We start from the raw sequence: 20,777 nt of genomic DNA, 5'->3' as shown, positions 1-20,777 counted from the left end.
AATAGATTGGTTTGATATTTGAAATTGATTTCGAATTTTTTGTTCTTGAATTGATGCAATAGATTGATTTGATATTTCAAAATTACTTCTTATTTTTAGATGATAGTTCTTCAAAGTTTCATTATAAATTGTTAAAAGACTTGATTCAAACGAGTTTTCAACTGCAAAATTATAGATCTCATCATAAACTTTCGATGAACAAAATTGTAAATTAACATAGCCAAATAAATCGAATAATGCATTGTTTCTTCTGCACGCCTCTAAAAGTAGGGTTTTGCAAAGTGGCACGTAAAGTGGCACAATGTTGCAAAAATTTCCCTTTTTTTGCCCTTTGTCCATTCAATTTTACGCCCGTAACTGGCACGAATCCTCGAAACCCGTGCCAGTTTGCAAAACCCTATCTAAAAGTAACAAGCATAGTTTGTCTTCATTTTCAATTTTGAGTTCTTTTGATTTCAAAATTTTTTCACAAAATTCAAATCCATTTTGGGCAAAATTTGTAATAATAACATCATCATTGAAACTGTAAAAATGCGAAGAAATGTACTCAATGCACTCATTCATTGTCGTAGAATCATTTTCTAAAACAGAAATTTCATACTTCTGAAAAACGTTTTCATTTGTAAGAGATTTATCTGATTTAACATGTTCAGAATAGATTTGTATGAGAATTTGATTTCCAAAGTATTTGCCAATTTCAAATATGTCGTGGTAATGAGGCTCATCTGCTTCAAATTCAAGTTTGCCTGTTTCAATAAAGTTAGTAAGTATATCAATTGAATCTTTACATATAATATTTAGATGTGTTTTGAATGACATAATGGATTTATCAATAAAATACTTCTCTTTGATTAAATCTGAAAAACAAATCGCTGAAGACTTCTTTGTTTTGATTATTCGGTCATTAATATTGATATGCAACATACCAAGTTCTGTAATAACATTCACACGCTTTAATTCATTGCAGAATTTTGTTATTTGTACCATAAAATAAAAAATTGACTTTTTGTCAAAAAGTGACATAATTTTTAATAGTCGTGACGATTTTTCATAAAGAGTTCTCTAATTATTTCAAAAATATTGATAAATGAAATGTTTACACAAAAAAATGCAATAACCTGATTTAAGAGCATCTTACTCCTGTACGACATATAGTATTGGTAAATATGATTTTAAATGCTACTTCAAGTCATTTGTCAGAAGTTTGAATTAAATGCATATTAGCGAAATTGCACTCTTAATGAAGCACTTATACCACTTTCTGGCATGTTCTCAAAAACCCAATCTTTATTGAAAAGTTATTATATTGAGATTTAATATAACTTTTTCCTAATCAAAATTATTAACTTTTTAACTTAGAAAATTGGTAAAAAAAGAGAAGTGCTTCCTCTCTCAATATCAGTATTTTAGCTTTACAACTCGAACATAATATACTACATACTAATTGTAAAAAACAAGACTGTCAAAAAAATTGAGAGGATGTCAGAAAAGTGGTAAGTTCACTTTTTAAAAATATATATATAATACAAAAAAATTATTTAGCAAACAGATTGAGGTTGAGGGAAATCAGATATAGATAGAGTAGGATAAGTTACATGGCTATGATCCGATTCAGAACTAGGAGCAGAAATGACGAAATCATTAGATTTATTACTTTGTCCGTAAGGATTGGCTAATAAACACGACCAATCTTCAATTTGTTTAATTATGTCTTCACCGAAATCAAACAAATCAAATATATGAGGATTCCTATCCTTTGTTGAGTTTATTGTATGCAAAGTGTGCATAATAAAACTTCTCTGAACAACGGATTTGTAATTAAAAACTAATTGTTTTATCAATGGAACAACTTGTTTAACAAACGCTTTTCGAGTGTATTTAGTGTTCATTAGTACAAAGATACCTGTCTCCGCACAATGCAACGCGTTTGAGTTGTCATAAAATTTATCAAAAATTTCAGTGATCAAAGAGGTCAAAACAAGTGGTTCTATGTTGAATATACATGTTGAATCAACTGTTGTCGCTGCCAAAATGAAATTCATCGCATGAACTTTGTATTCATAAAAAAAATCTTCTTGGCGATGGACAGTATTGATGGCTGCAGGTATCAATGCACTTAGTGTTTCAATGTTGTCTTCGTTTACGAGATTAGAGAGCAATCTCCATTGATTTGTATTATCTTCGTAAATATCTGAGACTAATTCGAGAAATTCCAAGGATTTACAGTCATTCTTGAATAAGGAGTTCTGTATGAGTATGTTTAGTAGTCCAAAGACTTCATTCCTGAGATTATCATTTTCTGCAAATTTTATGAGCTGAAAGACGAAGCCTTTTTCATGTAAGTACGCGTGAAACACTCTGCACCTCATTCTAGCTCCTAGTATCTTTTCAAGACTCATTGCTATTGGGTATTGATCGCAATACTGAACTAAAGAAGGAAAGAAAGGTATTGACTTGTCTGCGTTCTTCGGGAAGTAAGTAATGATGTTCTCTATAAGAGTACAAAACCTGCTGGCATAGCAATCTGATACTGGAAATTTGGTAAAATAATCAATAAAAAAGTTGGAAAGTGAAAGAGATTCTACAATGAATGGATTTTCTATTCGTAATATGTCAAATGCTTGTATCGACTCTATGTCAAGTTCAGATCGGAACGCAATAAACAATAATTCGCGAATTATTAGTATTAACTGGTCTGATGTTGCTTTATCCTTTCTGGTGAGCCTGATTTTGTTTCTTGGATCTTTGATGAAAGCAAGAGCAGGCGTAAGATCTAAAGATTCCATAGAATGAAAGGGGACTTCCTCGAGGAACCCATTTGAATTGAAAAAACCGCTGAGGAAAATTTAAGAAAAAGGAAAAATTGGGATAACGAGGTATTTAAAAATACCATTGGATAAAAGTGAATAATCTGAAAGAAAACGGTCACCTTCACTACTTCACATTTTTACTTCCCTTTTTGGTAATGTCACTTTTATTTTAGTCTACCCTTCGATACTTAAATTTTAATGAGTTATTCTTAATACAAATCTGATTTTTCGACTTATAATTTTCGAAAATTCAATAAATTTTTTTCAACGTTTTGAAATGCATTTAATGGAACCCTTAAATTTGGAAACAGAATCGAAATGTAGTGGTCTTCATAAAATTTTAGTGTTCCAGTAAAGATACCTGAGATTTAATAATCAATGATTAATCATTCGAATTTTGAAGAAAATAGTAGTAGCCAAAAACCTCCAAAAGACAAAATAAATCAATCCAACATTGATTGTCTCGCCATAAAATTGTATTCATTGAATTATGGTTTAAAATCAAAATCGCTTTAAATTGATAACTTGACTTATTTTGATTTTATTTGATGTTTATTTTTTGACAAATGTGATCATTTTCAATACAAAAGTATAATTCAATAAATATAGAAATTAGTATATATTTTGAACATTGTATTATATTCTTCAAATTACTATTAAATTATATGGCAGATAAACCGACTTTCAAAGGATTGAATGATATAAATAAAATTATATAGTATTATCTAAATATTTGATATATTATATTTTATCTGATTTTAGAATAGGAACGGTTGTCCTGAAAATATGATGTGGAATCGCATCATTAGTTATCCTTTAATTTATGCTGTGTGTATCACCAAGACAAAAGATTAAAGGAACTAAAAAGAACAAATTCACTGCCGACGAGGATGCTCTTTTAACTCAACTAGTTCAGAACTACGGGATTTTCGATTGGGATACTATTGCTCAAAAAATGAATAACAGAACTCCGCGTCAATGCAGAGACAGGTGGAATTATTATCTAAATCCTAACGTTAAAAACAGACCTTGGACTCCGGACGAGGAAAATATACTTATTGAAAAATATATGAAGATTGGGCCTAAATGGGCAGTGCTTTGCCAGTTCTTTGACTCCAGAACGGATGCAAATGTGAAAAATCATTTCCTTTTGATTCAAAGAAGAATAAAGCGCGGTAATGAAGACTCTTTTTCAATTCCTCAAAAAATTGTCGAAAAGAAAGAAATAAAAACACCAGAGGTGTCAATTCTTGAAGATTTGTTCCTTACCTCTCCAGGTGAAGATGATTCTTGGTTCTTCTGTTAAATCTGTTTAGTTCATTTTCTTGTTTTATACATGTAGTTTTTCATAAAGCTTTTTTCATCGTGTTACGAAATATATTCCCAATTCCTCATTAAGGATTTGAGAAATTATATTTGGCTCTTATTTTATCTAATGATATTTCAATGGTTTTCATTTACAAATCATAATTTTCACTAAAATGTAAAAATATTTGTTGCGATGAAACTATTGAATTAATTGATTTAATATCACCAAATAGGAAATCTCTTATTTGAATGATTTTTGTTAATAAAATTTTATCTATTCCTAAAATATGTTTAAATCACTGAGTTAATTTTTTCCAAATTTTTTTTGAAATACTAATTTTGAATTAAAAAATTGTTAAATTGATAATTATTTTTTTATTTTTGAAAAAAATTTGGAATTTTTATTGTAATACTTAGAGGTCGTAATGGTCTAACATGTGATGCAAAAGCTATTTCAAATAGAATTTTTAATAACTAAAGACTATCGAATTTTTTTATTTAAAATAACACAACAAATAACATTCAGAAGAAGCAGGCACCTTTTTGAATTGGAGGTGCATGCCTCAATAATAGTTCTGATTCATCATTATAACCCAGAAGCCGGAACCACTTCGAAACTAAGTGGTAATCGCATCTTTTGATTCCTATGTTGATCAAAGACTTATAGATATTATATTCAGACTTATTTTCTTTATCAGTTTTGCTAATACATAATTCAATTTTGTTAAAAAGTTGATGGGCTTTGAAATAAGCTGTAAATAGGAAATACGGGCTTGACTGAGCAGGCTCCAGCCTTGAGAAGTCCATAATCACAGAATCTTTCTCTGCCATCACTCCTTCATAAAAATTCTGATCAATAGAAAGGATAGAAACATTTTCTATGTTATCGTATTCAACATCTTTGGCGATACATATCATACCTTCAGATAATTCTACAGGATTTACAGTATCTCGTATTATTACATTCGAAATTTTAAAATTCGGTATAAAACATGTCAATTTAGCTGCCATATTTAAAAATCGTTGGGTATCGTTAGTTTTAATAATTAATGGTCTTGCTATAAGTAGTGTATAAAGGATATGAGCTAATATTGTCGAATTTGCTAGTTTAACGTACAGAGATCGTTGATCATTTGATGCAGCATAGGTAAAAAGGTTAAATTTCGATATGTTTCCGATTCCAAATTCGATTTCTTTTGAGGATTTTGTTTCAAATTGATAAGGAGCGAATGCAACATATTCATTAAATGCATCTATGCAAAGCTCTTTATTAAATAATAAATCAGGGTTTCTCTTTACAGACATTAAAAATCTTTCATCGATTAACATTTTTTTATCATCAATGTTTAGATTCAAGTCTTTCGCTATTTGATATAGTATTTCTATACCTTCTTTTTTGATTTGTGATTTGATAGCATGTATTTTCGTAACAATTTCTTTCGAAAATTGAAGAACATTTTGCTGGTAAATGAATTTAGCGATTTTTTGTAAGTTCATCGTATCGTTTAGGGAATGCATATCATTTGTAATGAGAAGGCAAATAGTTTTCGGTTCATTTAATAAATTTGAATCAAAAATGTTGAAAAATATGAGTTCAAAATACGTACTTTTGTATTTAGAACGCATCATGAAATCTTTGTATTCTATTTTTTTAGTATCAATTCTTATAGGTAGAGTATCAACAAATCTGAAAATTTCTTCTTCACATTTCAGTTGGTAATTTTGAAAGCGATGGAGTACTATTGGATTTCCAGTTCCGGTTTTTGATAAGAAATATCCATTACAGTTAAATCCATAAAGTGTATTGAATGCTTTAATTTTCTCCATCAAATCAAATGATGATCTAGCTTAATAGTAGACATTAAAAGAACAATTGTTTTCATGATGATTGTTGTTTTGTCTCCTAATTATATATTTTAAAGTATCAAATATTTATTGAAGCCATTGGATCTTCGATAAGAGATTCATTTCAACATGGAACATAGTAGAAATCAATGCTCAAATGTTTGACTAAAATTCAAGAATAATTGAAACAAGAAATCATATTGGTGGAATTCCTAGTTGTATTTGCTCAGCGACATAAATATGATTATAATCAGAATTATATCAAGATTTAAATCGATAAATAAAACAAAAAACATTGAATGTAATGTTCAAATTTATTGAATTTGAGGACATCGGTACAAATTTCAAATAAAGCATGTGAAAGATACCAGCGGTGATCTTTTATTTTGTCTTTACACTTTGAATTAAAAAAATGAAAAAATATTCTTAGAAACACATAACGCTGTAAAATGAAGAATTATATTTTGAAGGGTTATTATTTGATTCAGTATAAACAATGATTTTTGAAATTTAATTGCTAGCTATCTTTATTAATTCATTAAAATTGCAGTAATCCCAGTAACCAAGGAAATCTTCTTATTATAATCTGTTTTTACTAAAGAGTTAGAAATCGATTTTTAAAAATTCTTCCTTTCTTGATTATTTTCAAAGAATTATGATGTAAATTGATGGTTTTGATGAATTATTATAATACTGTTTTCAGTAGACTTTTTTTTATCATTTTTTCATAACAAAATGTATAATATGAATACATATCAATTTCCTATGGATGGTATAAAGTGAGGGGCTTTTCAATAAAAATGCGAGAGCTCACCAAATTATGTTGCTTGAAAAATGTTGAAACAAGTACAAAAATAGTATGCAATCAAATATTCTTGAATGTTTTTTCAATCCAAATTTTTAATGATAAAAATTTTATGCAGGCATTGAAAGTAAATAAGACCAACAATTTCTAACTTGAATATGGGTCTAAATGACAACAAAATTATAGTTATAGTAGTATTCAAAGTCAAATTGAATGCTCTAGAAACAGTAGTATAAAAATATTTCTCTCAAAACTAGATGGAAATTGAATGTATTCTACTAATCAATTTCAATCAATTTCTTAGCTACTCATTGCGGGATTATCTCATACAAAACAAATAGTTTAATATTAAACTATTTTCTCTACAGTTTTTTTGCTTTCCCTTCAATGCCAATCATAATTCAATTTCAATTTAGTAATTCAACTGTAATGCTTGATATATTCAATTCTGCATCAAAATTTTATCAGACCAATTAATTTTACATTTCATCTTCACAAATTTTTTGAAAAGTTCCAAGAGTAATGTTTTTTGAATGATTGAAAGATACTATAATTATTAGAGTTCAAACTTTTCATATAAGTATTGAATGGAACTAAAACTCCTTTCTAGTGTAGAATATTAGATTAAATTATGCCGAAAATTTTTTGAAACCATCTTATTTCAATTGGAACTGATTCATAAAATGTTACCATTATATTATCTGCTTATCATCCCTTAACTTTATTCATCCGGCAAAATTCATAAACTTCTCAATTCGTTTCAATCCAACTAAAAATTGAAATTCAATACACATTCGGATTTGTGATCATTTAAATTCTAACGCTTTATAGTAATATAATTTATTGCAAATTCTATTTCGTATCAGATCCATGAACAATTAGTCTAATCTGCTAAATTTATTCAATTTTAATTTCAAAAGAAATCATTTTCTAAATGAATCAAGTTGATTACCCATCAACAATCTGCTTAAGGACTTTCAACAGAGACCATGACATTAGACAAGTCAGGATCAATCCAGAATACAATATATCCTACTTACGAACCATTGAGGGCGATGATTGCATCTTCATATATAAAAAGAAAGTGCTCTTAGATTCGATGACATTCAAATTTTATTCCATGAATGATGGCGATATTATCTGCGTCATTCCCTATCAGAATGATTTGATTCCAAAGTACATCCCTAAGAACTCAAAATTATGCATGGATTTGAAAAGAGAAAGACTTAAAATAGTTAACCAGAAGTTTTCCAAAATCGAAGGATATCAAAATGTATCCAAAAAATTAACATTTTTGAAAGATCAACTCGAAGGACTTGCCAAATTAGAGGAAAGGAAGCCTCTCCATGATAACATCACAAGACTCCCAACCAAGACACAGATTTCTTCAGATCCATTACCAGTATTTTGGTGATTACGTTTCCGACTTGGTGGATAATAATAACTTTACAAGTTTTATATAGTTTATATTCTTTGTTTATTAAATAATTATATTAGGAAAACATATTTTTAATTTTTGATTCGTGGGTTTCGAAAAGATTGTCGAATCAGCTAATTAGTAGAAAATTAAATCATCATTTTTGAATTGTATCTAAGACATATAATTAAATCTCATCAAATGACAGAAATTCTGCCAATTCGATAATTGTAATCAGAAGTTAATATCGTTGTAATCACGAAAAAATGCTTTCATATGATATAAGAACAACGAATCAATATAAGAGAGCCAAAGATCAAAGATATCTCATTATTGACTCAATTCAAAAACGACCAATAACCAATCAACATTCAAAAATCTCGTAGAACTCATGAATTTCTATCTAATTTATTAAGTTATTTTAGTTCATACGATGCATTTTTCATTGACGAAATTTTATTGATGCTTGAAATTGCAAAATTTTCAATAATTGAACATTATAACAAACTAATATGATTCTTTGCGCAAATTATGAATCGGATTCTTTTAATGTACGTTTAGTAATTAGTGTTTTATGCATTCTTCAACGAATTCTAGCACAAATTCTCTAATAGAATATGCAAAAAACCTAGATACTACAACATCTAAAATATATAATAGCGCAGGAAAACAATTGCAAGAATATGAGATAATCGATTTAATACAGGAAAAAGGTATTAGAGATCATCACGAAAAATCTGCATTACGCACAAGAATTAGAAGTGCTGAAGAAAGAATTCAGACTTTAGAAGATCTTTTATCCAAAAAATCAACATGTTCTCAGCCGAACTTAAATAAAATAGTTCAAACAACTAACAATAAAGCTCCACATTCAAAAAATATTACAGCAAGAGCATTAATTGGCTGTAGTTGTTCGGAAGATTCATCATCGGATTCATCGATGAACTCATCAAGCGACAATAACATCTTAATTGTTCATTCTCATCAAAGTATATCATCAAACACAAATGATTCTTCACTCTTTAATAGTAAATTATCTCAAAAACATAAATCTAAACCAACAAAAGTTATTATTGTTGATTCAAAAGAAAAGAAGGAGAAACAAAGATCAGATACACCTATTATTGTTGTAAATACAGTAAAAGACAATTTCAAATCTAATAAAAATGCCACAAGAATTAAGACGAATTACATTGATTCAGAGATCTCAGATACTTCATCACCTGCTCCTATACCAGTATTCACCGATTCAAATACAAAAAAGTCAAAGATTTCAGATTCAAAATCTACAAAAACTGCAACATCAGACTTAATTCGCCCATCAGGCATAGTAACTAACTCGGTTTCTACATCTTCATTACTCAAATCATCAGAAGTATCCGACAAATCCAAGAGCAAAATCTCACACAAAACTCATAAATCATCAAAATCAAAAGAACGTCAAAAAGAAATCGATAGAAGGGAAGAGCAAAGAGTTAGAGAGTATCTCAAGAAACATCAAGAGAAGAAGAGACTAGAACAGCAAGAATACCTTGAAGGATGGCATGGACATAGAGTTTATCAAGTTCAAGATGAAGAAATTGAAAAATATGCAACAGTTCATCCAAATGAATTAGATTGTATATGCGGGACAATCAGAAAAGATAATTGCAGATGCCATAAAATGAGAGAAATTGAAGATGAAAATTGCCGTTTAAGGATGAACTTGAGGAAAATAAAGAGGGAAGTTCAAAGATATAAAGATCATAAGGAACTAAAAGAAATTGATGATCTCTTTAGGAATGTTAATGAAGACGAATTGCTTGGCCACATAGCAGTTGAGTTTCATGATTTCCTCGGAGCTAATGAAGATATTTCTAGAGATACAGCGTATAAGCTTGTTAGCAGAGCAGCAAAAGCAATCAACCATTGATTTATATTTTGTTTACTAAATATGTTTATTATTTAAATATAATGGTATTTTTTCTGGTTTTTATTATAATCAAAGAACTTAAAGGAACAACATTATTGTGTTAAAAATGTTTCTGAATAACAAAAAAGTATCTTTTAATAAAAAACACATAATAATAAATAATAACATTATACTAACACAAATCAGATTGAACTAGGAATAAATGCTACTGTTTTACAGCCAAGCTTTGAAACCCTGACTGCAAACAGGACAATTTTCGCAAACGCTCCAGAAGTCATATAATTTGGAGGTTGAATATCACCTATATGATTAAGAAGTGCTTTCTTCTGTACTCTGAGAGAGTCAAGACATCCAATAACTTTGCCATAAGCAGAAGATATTATAATCATATCACCAAGCTTTGCCCTCAAAGATTCTGGTGTTTCATCCTTTGCATCTCTGTTGGAAGCATTTGAATACATATCTTTTGCCCATTTCTCCCATGTTTGAAGGGACTTAATCATCTTGACAACCTTTGGAATTTCATCTGTTTGGTTCTGCTCCATTCTTCTCTTTTGTTCGAGAATAAGATCAGCTTTCTTTTGTGCAATCGCGCATTGCTTCTCGACAGTTTCAACTTTATTAGCAACTTCTTTAGCAATCTGCATAGCGCTTTCTTCAGTGCCATCATAAATTGAAGAGCAATACTTCTGGAATTCATCAATCATTGCACCAACAAATTGTTCATGAGTCTTTTGTGCCTCTTCAAGTTTCTTCTGTAAGTTATCCATCATTTGAGATTCGACTAAAGCAACTTGAGACTGCCAATAGGTATCCTTAACACTTGCAACCTTTTCTGCATCTTCATTAGCCTGTTTCAATCTCATTTCAAGCAGTTGTATTTCAGCTGCAAGTGCTTTGGCTGCGTCATCATTCGGTTCATTCTTTCCGCCATTTCCTGTCATTGATGTAATCTTTGCAACCAAAGTTTGGTTCTGTTGTCTAAGTGCTTGCATTGAATTCTTCTGTTTCTTGAAGGCGTCATCATATGTTGTAATGACCATCTTAAGTTTCTTCTTTGTTTCACGGAGAAGAGCTTGTTTGGCAGCCATTTGTTCTTCATGTTTCTGCTGAAGATCTTTCATTCTCTTATCTGTAATTTCAACTTCTTGTGCATGAGATGCTCTTTCTGTTTCAAGTGCTTTCATGATTCTTTGTTCGAAGTTGTTATCTCTCTTTCTCATTTCAGCCTCGAGATTACTATTTTCTGTTCTCATCCTTTGTAATTCACCTTCCATCTCTTTGATGTTCTCATTAAGTTGGTTGTACTTGGATTCGAAATCTTCTTTTCTTTCTGTAACATCTTGTAAGTTTGTCTTCAATGAAGAGATTTCATTCATTTGCTTTGTATTTGCCGAATTCAAATCTTGGTTGCGCTCTTCAAGTTCTTGAACTTTAGCTTCTAACTCTGCTAAATTCTTTGTACTTAATGCCTTTTCATCTTCCATCTTCTTATCGAATTCTTCTGCCTGTGTAAGGAGATCCTTTGTTCTGGCCGCAATTATATTTTCAAGTTCTTTGTTCATATCTTGAATATATTTATGAACATGAGCTGGAAGTTTGTCTATATCGCCATTATAATTTGTGATCTCCTGAAGCCCAGCTCCAAGAGACTTAAAGACAATGGCATTCTTTCTGTATATTGATTGAATCTTCTTAACTGATTCATCAAAGTTGTTGTAATCGAATTCACCTTCAGCTTCTGAACAATCCTTTGCACAAGCAATGAAGTTCTTGATCTTTGCAACTAAAACAGGCATGATTGTTTCTATCTTATCATCGTAGTTAATTAGTTTGGCAATTTCTGTAAGACCAACAATGAATTGTGCATTTTGTTCAGCTAATTTCTCACCAAGAGTTCTGATGATGTTGGCATTAGCTGATTGCAATGCAGCAATATCAAAGGCTTCACGTTGAGGAAGTTCTGCTGAATCATCAACTTTATCAAGCTTTGTCTTAGCAACTGTTGGTGTAATATCATGTTCTGGAAGATCAACTTTATTGAGTGTAAGGAAGGAACGGCATCTGGCGATTTCAACAAGAATTTGGTCTCTAAATGGAATCTGATCCATGTAAATTTCATCAGCTTTATCGGAAGATAAAAGATAAAGCTGAAGAGCACCGTTATTAGCCATTTGATAAAGGAATCTAAGCTGATTTTCAATTAAGGTCATGAGCCTCTTATTAAGTTCTGTCATCTCATTATCTATTGTTCCTTTGGAAAGCTTTGTAACAATATCAAGTACCTGATCGTTTGCAATATCGCCAAATCTTGGACGAAGCACGTCAACGATTGCATTGAAATAGGATTCTGTAAGTGGGCTTATACGAGGTGGCTGAACATATGATTGCGCTTGCATTGGAGGAATAGAGCGCTCTTGGATTGTTGTTGCAGGAATTGCTGTTAAGGTATTATTCTGTATTTGCTCTTCAGCAGCTTTTTCTTTGATTTTATCTGAATAGTCATCATATGAACGGATCAATTCAGTCTGTCTGTTAATAATTCCGTAGCATTGAGTGTTAATCTTATTTAATTTCTTAATTTCGGCCGCTTGTTCTTCAACATGTTTAACAGCAATGTTAAGTGCATTCTCTAATTTAGATTTGTCCTCTTTAAGCTTTGAAAATGCATCTGGACCTTCATCCTGCAATTGTTGTGCTAATTGATCAATTTTATTGGTAAGATCACCAATCCGAATACTAAATTCTTCGTTTTCTGCTTCTGTATTATGCATTTGTATTTCTGTTTCATGCAATTTGTGTCTAAGTTGCTTCATACTCTCAATCTTGGAATTAAGTTTTGTTTGCAACCTGTTATTTTGTGATGTGGCTGTAGCAAGCTCTTCATTAAGAGAAGCAATTTGCTTTTGTAATCTTTCTGCTGCAAATGAACTCTGATTTAAGTTGTCACGGTAGTTTGAATTATCATCTTTGAGTTTTGAGAGTTGTTGCTTGAGATCGCCCTCAATAGCATCAAATTCACGTCTTGTGGTTTGCAACTTTGATAAGAGTTGAGATTTATCCTTGAATAAATCATCATTTTCTTGTTGTAATTGATGAATTTCTTTTCGAAGGATTTGCTCACGTTGCTCAGCTAGAGCATATTTATGCTGACAATCTGCTAACTCTTCTTGCGATCTTAAAAGCTGTTGAGTTAACTTCTTGAACTCACGAGCAGATATTGCTGGTTCTTCTTTCTGTTTTTCGGGATTTTGTACTTTAGGAGTTGTACCTGGTAGTTGGACAGGTGCTGAAGCAGAAATTGCATGCTTTCCCGATTGATAAGCAAAAACGGTAATTACTTTTAATAAACTTTCGCGAGTTTTCTGATTGTATTTAACATTTCCTTCTTGTGTCATTAAAAATTCGAGATGTTTTGCTATTGTTTGAAGTGGCTCATTATCGTAAGCAAGTTGATTTAATGGTGGAGGTTCATCTTCGAATGCTTGAATCGCAACATTCATTGGCTCAATATGGAAAGGGTCAGCATCCAATATTTGTGGTCCTTCTTCAGAGTCGGATTCAATTATTAACAGGCTGTCGTCCGACATCTTATACTTAAATTTTTAAACGGACACCATATTACAGGCACTTTTGATAATACGTTTCTCGTTTCACATCAATAGCTATCTCTATCTTTCGGATAAAATAAATAGCTTTTACTCATCTTTCTGGTCCACTAATTTCATTTTTAGACAAATTTGGCTTAATTTTATTCCTATTATTATTTGAAAATCATTTTTGGCGTTTTTATTTCCTATAGAAATCACTTCCGGCTCTGTTCGAACATATATTTCTCATTTTCTTATGTAAATGTAATAATTCATAATCCGAGTTAGATCAAACATTTATTTTGGGATATTTAATTCAGCGGATCACTTTAAGTAAGTAGAGTTGCCCCAATTAAAAGAACATTTGATCTTTTTTTGTTAAGTTGCCGTCTGATTTATTTCGTTACTCTATTAATTTAATAAAAAATCAAATAGAATGTTATGAGTATACGGAATTTAGGCTAAATTTAGATTGACAAAGTATATTGTGGAAGTTTGAAATTGGTTTCATCATATTTTTCAACAGTGTGGATAAATGAAAGGTATGTTGACATACTTAACTTTAAATGGTATGACATGACAAAATAATTGAGTTGAAACCATTTTAGATTATACTTTGCCATCTTGTGAAAAAGATCAAAATAACCGACTTGAAAAACATGCAAAATTAATAGATTTTATAATTTTCTTCTATATTATGGCGAAAGTATGGTATTCTACACTTCGGAGAAAATTGGTCATAACAAAATAATCGAACTCTAATTCTAATTTATTCTCTATGATATTTTAGACATAAGCTAGGGTCTATATCTTTAATTTCCTTGAAGTTTTTTATTTTGACAGTTCATTGAAAATGCCAGGTCATTAATGAAATGAATAAATTAACATCATGCTTTAGTATAATATCGAAATACCAATTTTTAACTTTGACGTTGTATAATTTTTGAGGGATATTTGGCCATGATTTCTCATCGTTTTACGGTTCAGAAAAATTTTGGTCTAAAAATCAGAATTAATACTAACTACATAAAGTTGATCAATAGTTCGACAATTATTTATTGAAATGGTTCAAAAACCGCTAATTTTTCATAACTCATAGAAAAATTGATTACTAGGTCGGTCATCAATTGACTACTCTAGAAAAAAATCATTTCTCTTCAATGAGTGAAGCAGCACATGTTCTTATCACTGGCGCAGCAGGCCAAATCGGCTACATCCTTTCTCACTGGATTGCCAGCGGTGAACTCTATGGCGATCGCCAAGTTTACTTACATCTTTTAGATATTCCACCAGCAATGAACAGACTTACAGCACTTACAATGGAACTCGAAGATTGTGCATTCCCACATCTTGCTGGTTTCGTTGCTACAACAGATCCAAAAGCCGCTTTCAAGGACATTGATTGCGCTTTCTTAGTTGCTTCAATGCCACTCAAGCCAGGTCAAGTTCGCGCTGACCTCATCAGCTCAAACAGTGTTATCTTCAAGAACACTGGTGAATACCTCTCAAAGTGGGCTAAGCCATCAGTCAAAGTTCTCGTTATCGGTAACCCAGATAACACTAACTGCGAAATCGCAATGCTCCATGCTAAGAATCTCAAGCCAGAAAACTTCTCATCTCTCAGCATGCTCGACCAAAACCGTGCTTACTACGAAGTTGCCTCAAAGCTCGGCGTTGATGTCAAGGATGTTCATGATATCATCGTTTGGGGTAACCATGGCGAGTCAATGGTTGCAGATCTTACACAAGCTACATTCACAAAGGAAGGAAAGACACAAAAGGTTGTCGATGTCCTCGACCATGACTACGTCTTCGATACATTCTTCAAGAAGATCGGACACCGTGCTTGGGATATTCTTGAGCACCGTGGCTTCACAAGTGCAGCTTCCCCAACAAAGGCTGCTATCCAGCACATGAAGGCTTGGCTCTTCGGAACAGCCCCAGGAGAAGTTCTCTCAATGGGTATCCCAGTTCCAGAAGGAAATCCATACGGAATCAAGCCAGGAGTTGTCTTCTCATTCCCATGCAATGTTGACAAGGAAGGAAAGATCCATGTTGTTGAAGGCTTCAAAGTCAACGATTGGCTCCGTGAGAAGCTCGATTTCACTGAGAAGGATCTCTTCCACGAAAAGGAGATCGCTCTCAACCACCTTGCTCAATAAGCGCGATAATTTTGTATTTAATAAACTATCACTCTTCTATCTCTTTAAAAATTATTAATTTTTTCTTATTCATAACATTTAGGATAAAAATATATCTTCTGCTAGATGAGTTATTATAGGAAAATTGTTTCTTTTGCTTCTTTACTAACAATATTTTCGAAACAAAATTTAATTTCAGCTCTAAGCTACTGAATTTGCCCTTTTTACCTTTTTATAGAACAGAATATCAATACTCATAATCCTCTTTCTTTGTTTTTATAATACCTTTTATAAACTGTTTTCTCCCCCTTGATAAATTTTAATTATGATTGAAGAACAAGATTATCTCTGCAAAAGAATTCTCTCTGAGTTAAAGAGAATTCCTATTTCAAAATTATTTACAGATGAAAATGCTCATCTAATTCCAAAACAGATTACAAAGCCAATTACATTAGATATTATTGAACAAAGATTAGATAGACACGTATATGCAAATTCAGACGAATGGGTATCAGATATGAGACGATTTTTAATGAGAGAATATGAAAATTCTCCAGATAACAGTATTAGAAAAGCTGCAGCAATGCAATTAAGTTCTGAATTCGAAAAATTAATGGTCACTATGCACCCTAGTTTATCACCTCATATTATAAATGTTCAAATTGCAGAGCACGAAATTCGCGAAATTGCAGATAGTTTAATTATTGCAAATACACCAACCAAACCAACAGAAAATACTCCATGTGCAAGTATATTTTCACAGAAAGATGAAGAAATTTCACCAAAGTCAATTATTCACAAAATCAGATTACTTAAAAGCCCAGAGCTCCTTCTTAGAGTTCTTGGCTATATTTATAAGAAGCAACCTGAATGTTTACTATTTGGCCAGTCTACAAGTATTGAATTTTGCTTTATGAAACCAGAACTGCTCGAATCATTGGATAAATTCTTACAAGATCTTTTGTACGATGCTGCATCTGGCAAGATTGATCCACTTAGGAGATCAGGATTTTCAGAAATTACCCCTGTTGAATTAAAAGTTTTATAAAAATATATTTAAACATATTACCAACCCTTATTTGCACGGTATACCTATGAATGAATCTAAATCATATCCAATTTTGTATTTTAATTTCAGAGTAAAAACTTGATTGATATTGATACATATCAGTGATGTATACTTGATGTTAGATCTTATTTCAGATATATTTTGTCATTTGGATGCTGAGCATCCTTCTAGCCTTTCTCCACATTTTGATATGCAGTTATTTTGGCTATGAAGTTGCTCATGCATTTATTGGTAAGTTTCTTAACTGGGCTGTCGTATTTTCAATAGGAGTTCCTTTTGGAATGGGAATATTTACTTGGATAATTTTTATTTTAAGCTTATATTACGAATTATCTGCCACACTTGCATGGAGTGTAACATTAGTTCTCTTAGTCATTAGCTTATTTCTTCGTTTTCGATTCAAAAAATACAGAAAATCTTATAACATTACAATGGCAGAGCTTATTATCTCAATCATATTACCATCGGCATTAGTATTGTACTTTTATCAAACTACTTTCCTTTACGAGGATTTTAACGTTATTGGTGCCCAATATGGCGATCTTCCATTTCACCTCAATATAATTTCAAGCTTTGCATATGGATGTAATATGCACAGAAAGCATCTTTTTGATATTTTATCTCCATTTTACGCAAATGAAAAATTAGCATACCCAATTATTGCAGATTATCAAGCAGCCATACTATTTGTATGCTTTAATATCGGATATCATTACTCATTAGTTATACCATCTAGTTTATTAATTATTTCGATTTTTGTTTTACTTCATAATATAATTTCAAATTTTACAGAAAATCGATATGCATCTATGCTTGGCCCATGGATTTTTTTGTTTATGGGCGGAAGGGGTGTCTTCTGCTACTTCCTGCCGAGATCTAGAGAAGATTTTATTTCAGATTACGTTCATCATTGGGGAGATAGGAAAACAGGGTACTGGCTTCATACAATTTTGCATATTTTCCTTCCACAGCGTGTGACTGTCTTCGGATTACCTCTTTCTTATGGTTTTATCATTATTTTATTGAATCAAAAATTTAAATCTGTAAAACCATTTATAATGGCCGGACTTCTTGTTGCAATAATGCCACATATACAAGCACATGCATGTATTTCAGCATTTGAGTTCGCTCTGGCTTTTGGAATCATTAATTTTCCTTGGAAAGACAAAAAGAAGGCTATTTTCCAAATAAAATGCTATATATGTATGGGAATTCCAGCTCTGGGAATAGGAATTCCGCAATTAATACCATTTTTCGGTCGAGTTTCTACTAATGGTTTTACAAAATTAAAACCTATATGGAAAGATGATCGTGTTGGAGCTCTAACGTATTGGTGGGATGGATTATTTATATTTTGGGCCATTTCAATCATTTTTGGGCTTTCTGTTCTTACAAAAAAGCAATTTATGCAATATATTCCTGCACTTTTCGTTTATTATGTATCGAATTTCATAAAATATCAGCCATGGAACATGGATAATACAAAAGTTTTCCATGGAGGATGGACTCCTTTAGCTGTTGCTGTAGTTTGCAATTATATTATATATTTGATGCAGCAAGATTCAAATTTTCTAGAGATAACAGCATATCTATTCATAATAGCTTGCGTTGCCTCAGGAATAGCCGGTTTTGCTCACTTTTCACCTCAAATTTGTTATCAATGGAATTATGATGATTTTCCATATGAGTTTGCCGAAGAAGTTATAGCTAAAACAGATCCTACGAAAGTGTGGGCAGCAGATACCTTCCATAATCATCCTGTTTCGAATTTGGCCGGAAGACAAGTTCTCGTTGGCTATGGAGGATGGATGATTTCGCATAACCTAGACAATAAAAAACGGTTAGAAGTATTAAATCTTTTAATGAAGAATCCAGACAATACAACATATTTAGATAAACATAATGTGAAGTATATTGCTTATCATAAGACCGACCGTGATGAACTAAAACATGATATAGAGCCTTCCCCCAAGTGGAAATTGATTATTGAAACATCTACATGGAAGGCTTACGAACGAACTGATGTTATATAAACTTGTGTATTAAATTTGTTATGTTTATAAAATATGTATTATGCTATCGTAATTAATCAATGAGTTTTCAAAAGATTTTTCAATTTTTTTTTTCTTTATGATGAAATACATAATGCCAAAGCTAATTTCGCTAGCCCATATAATGAGAATGCATTCCTGCATTTTTGTGGATCCAAAGTGAAATTTAAGAATAAGCTCAAGATTCAATTATCCTATTTGCTGTAATGCCTAGTGTAATTCAAATAAATGATCTATGAAAAACAAATGTACTAACGCACGAATGAAGATGTATAATGTTGGAAATTATTGATTTTGTAAAGATCGTAATTGTGCATTTATTTCAGAAGGATTTATATCCAAATGGATATAATACACATTTTCGAAAAATATGAGTATCTGAAAAAAGAAAACCATTTTACGATTCAGATTTTTTCCCCTTATTTTGAATAGTTACAATACGATGAAAATTTCTCTTATGAAAACATATATGCTTCAAGTTGATATTTAGCATCATATGGTGATTATGAGCAATATTGAATGACATCAGAATCAAAGACATTTCTCCATAAAAAATTTGTTTTGAAAACAATTACTCTAGAAATGTATTAGGAATGATTTTAAATAGAATTTATATATTTGTGTTCTGAATTTTTTTTTACAAAAATTTTGAAAATTGCTTCTGCCAAAAAGCAATAAAGCATGAAGTTAGTTGCGTTAAAATATATAAGCGCTGCAATCATCTGAGTTACCACATTGTTCGGAAATTCTCTTGTGCTCTTTATTAAGCGTATTAAGTGGCAGAGCCGCCTTGAAGCATTAGCAGCAGGCGTTTTCTTGGGTGCCGGCCTCGCTCACTTGCTTGGAGACTCATTTTAAGAACTACAGGGTAAAATCGATTATCCATTAGCCCCTGCTGTTGCAATATCTACATTTACCGTTCTTACATTTATAGAAATGTTCACTTTTGGTGAGCATGACGCATCTCAGTTCCACATAAATGCAAATCACAACGCAAATGAAGGAAATTCAGCTACAGAAAGAAGCGAAGCAAGCCCTTTAGAAGAAGATGAAGAAATCAAAGAAATGTTTTCAGATAAATGCAGAAAATTATCCATTCCTACGATATCACTCTACATTATTATGTGCATCCATTCAATTACTGCTGGCTTGGCTCTCGGAATTTTGAAGAAATTAGATGGTGTTATTGCAATTCTATGTGCTATTGTTGGCCATAAGCCCGTAGAAGCTTTTGCAATATCACTTGTAGTCATAAAGGAACGTCCACACAAATTTTTGTTTTGGCCATTGATTATTTTTTACACTCTCATGACTCCTCTTGGCATTATTGTAGGTATTCTTGTTGTAGAATTCGTACAGAACAATCTTGCGCTTGGAATTGTCAGCGCATTTTCTGCCGGAACATTTTTATTTGTAGGAGCTTATGAATGGTCATACATGGTCGCTGATAAAGGACAATTAGCAAACTGTGAAAAACTTTGGCATTTCCTAATGTTTTTCATCGGAGTTGTTTGGATGCTTTTAATCGCATTAGTTGAGACATTAAGTCCTGAAGAAAACTAACTTTTGCGGAATTCTACAAAACCATCGTTAATTTTGTTTGATAAATTATAGATTTTACATCATTTAATTTCTAAAACTATTTTTAATCAATATGACCAACTTTGTTAACATTTTGATGATCATAGTATATCCATGATCTATTGTTTATCACATTCAATAAAAAATTAATAATTTTTTTTTTTATCTTGTATTATTTTTTATTAATATATATCCAATATTAATTGCATTTCAATAAGTATAACTTTTGCCTGAAATCCAATATGATG

The 20,777-nt window shown here is 31.4% G+C and overlaps 11 protein-coding genes across 11 annotated transcripts; 7 read left to right on the top strand and 4 right to left on the bottom strand.

Moving 5' to 3' along the window:
- Positions 1–345: 345 nt before the first annotated feature.
- Positions 346–987, bottom strand: TVAGG3_0276090 (protein ubiquitination; the record flags this gene model as incomplete). The annotated part of the gene is made up of 1 exon (XM_001327764.1): positions 346–987. The coding sequence occupies one exon, from the start codon at positions 985–987 to the stop codon at positions 346–348; it is 642 nt and encodes a 213-aa protein (XP_001327799.1).
- A 551-nt stretch (positions 988–1,538) lies between these two features.
- On the bottom strand, positions 1,539–2,811 carry TVAGG3_0276080 (uncharacterized protein; the record flags this gene model as incomplete). The annotated part of the gene is made up of 1 exon (XM_001327763.1): positions 1,539–2,786. The coding sequence occupies one exon, from the start codon at positions 2,784–2,786 to the stop codon at positions 1,539–1,541; it is 1,248 nt and encodes a 415-aa protein (XP_001327798.1).
- A 798-nt stretch (positions 2,812–3,609) lies between these two features.
- Positions 3,610–4,614, top strand: TVAGG3_0276070 (RNA polymerase II transcription regulator recruiting protein; the record flags this gene model as incomplete). Its single annotated transcript, XM_001327762.2, has 1 exon — positions 3,634–4,116. The coding sequence occupies one exon, from the start codon at positions 3,634–3,636 to the stop codon at positions 4,114–4,116; it is 483 nt and encodes a 160-aa protein (XP_001327797.1).
- Positions 4,615–4,640: 26 nt separating this feature from the next.
- On the bottom strand, positions 4,641–5,636 carry TVAGG3_0276060 (uncharacterized protein; the record flags this gene model as incomplete). The annotated part of the gene is made up of 1 exon (XM_001327761.1): positions 4,641–5,636. One exon carries the CDS (start codon positions 5,634–5,636, stop codon positions 4,641–4,643), a length of 996 nt encoding a protein of 331 aa, XP_001327796.1.
- Positions 5,637–7,613: 1,977 nt separating this feature from the next.
- On the top strand, positions 7,614–8,270 carry TVAGG3_0276050 (ubiquitin-like family; the record flags this gene model as incomplete). Its single annotated transcript, XM_001327760.1, has 1 exon — positions 7,703–8,182. One exon carries the CDS (start codon positions 7,703–7,705, stop codon positions 8,180–8,182), a length of 480 nt encoding a protein of 159 aa, XP_001327795.1.
- Positions 8,271–8,759: 489 nt separating this feature from the next.
- On the top strand, positions 8,760–10,097 carry TVAGG3_0276040 (uncharacterized protein; the record flags this gene model as incomplete). Its single annotated transcript, XM_001327759.1, has 1 exon — positions 8,760–10,097. One exon carries the CDS (start codon positions 8,760–8,762, stop codon positions 10,095–10,097), a length of 1,338 nt encoding a protein of 445 aa, XP_001327794.1.
- A 182-nt stretch (positions 10,098–10,279) lies between these two features.
- On the bottom strand, positions 10,280–13,687 carry TVAGG3_0276030 (uncharacterized protein; the record flags this gene model as incomplete). The annotated part of the gene is made up of 1 exon (XM_001327758.1): positions 10,280–13,687. The coding sequence occupies one exon, from the start codon at positions 13,685–13,687 to the stop codon at positions 10,280–10,282; it is 3,408 nt and encodes a 1,135-aa protein (XP_001327793.1).
- Positions 13,688–14,837: 1,150 nt separating this feature from the next.
- TVAGG3_0276020 (l-lactate dehydrogenase) lies at positions 14,838–15,871 on the top strand (the record flags this gene model as incomplete). Its single annotated transcript, XM_001327757.2, has 1 exon — positions 14,848–15,849. One exon carries the CDS (start codon positions 14,848–14,850, stop codon positions 15,847–15,849), a length of 1,002 nt encoding a protein of 333 aa, XP_001327792.1.
- Positions 15,872–16,153: 282 nt separating this feature from the next.
- Positions 16,154–16,999, top strand: TVAGG3_0276010 (bromodomain family; the record flags this gene model as incomplete). The annotated part of the gene is made up of 1 exon (XM_001327756.1): positions 16,154–16,876. The coding sequence occupies one exon, from the start codon at positions 16,154–16,156 to the stop codon at positions 16,874–16,876; it is 723 nt and encodes a 240-aa protein (XP_001327791.1).
- A 50-nt stretch (positions 17,000–17,049) lies between these two features.
- On the top strand, positions 17,050–19,072 carry TVAGG3_0276000 (uncharacterized protein; the record flags this gene model as incomplete). Its single annotated transcript, XM_001327755.1, has 1 exon — positions 17,050–18,930. One exon carries the CDS (start codon positions 17,050–17,052, stop codon positions 18,928–18,930), a length of 1,881 nt encoding a protein of 626 aa, XP_001327790.1.
- A 534-nt stretch (positions 19,073–19,606) lies between these two features.
- Positions 19,607–20,657, top strand: TVAGG3_0275990 (zinc ion transmembrane transporter protein; the record flags this gene model as incomplete). The annotated part of the gene is made up of 1 exon (XM_001327754.1): positions 19,885–20,511. One exon carries the CDS (start codon positions 19,885–19,887, stop codon positions 20,509–20,511), a length of 627 nt encoding a protein of 208 aa, XP_001327789.1.
- Positions 20,658–20,777: the final 120 nt, after the last annotated feature.

This window comes from Trichomonas vaginalis, chromosome V, assembly GCF_026262505.1.
Source record: "Trichomonas vaginalis G3 chromosome V, whole genome shotgun sequence".
Classification (NCBI taxonomy): domain Eukaryota; phylum Parabasalia; order Trichomonadida; family Trichomonadidae; genus Trichomonas; species Trichomonas vaginalis.
Note: the sequence above shows the minus strand (reverse complement) of the source record. Positions and strands in the feature narration are given on the sequence as shown.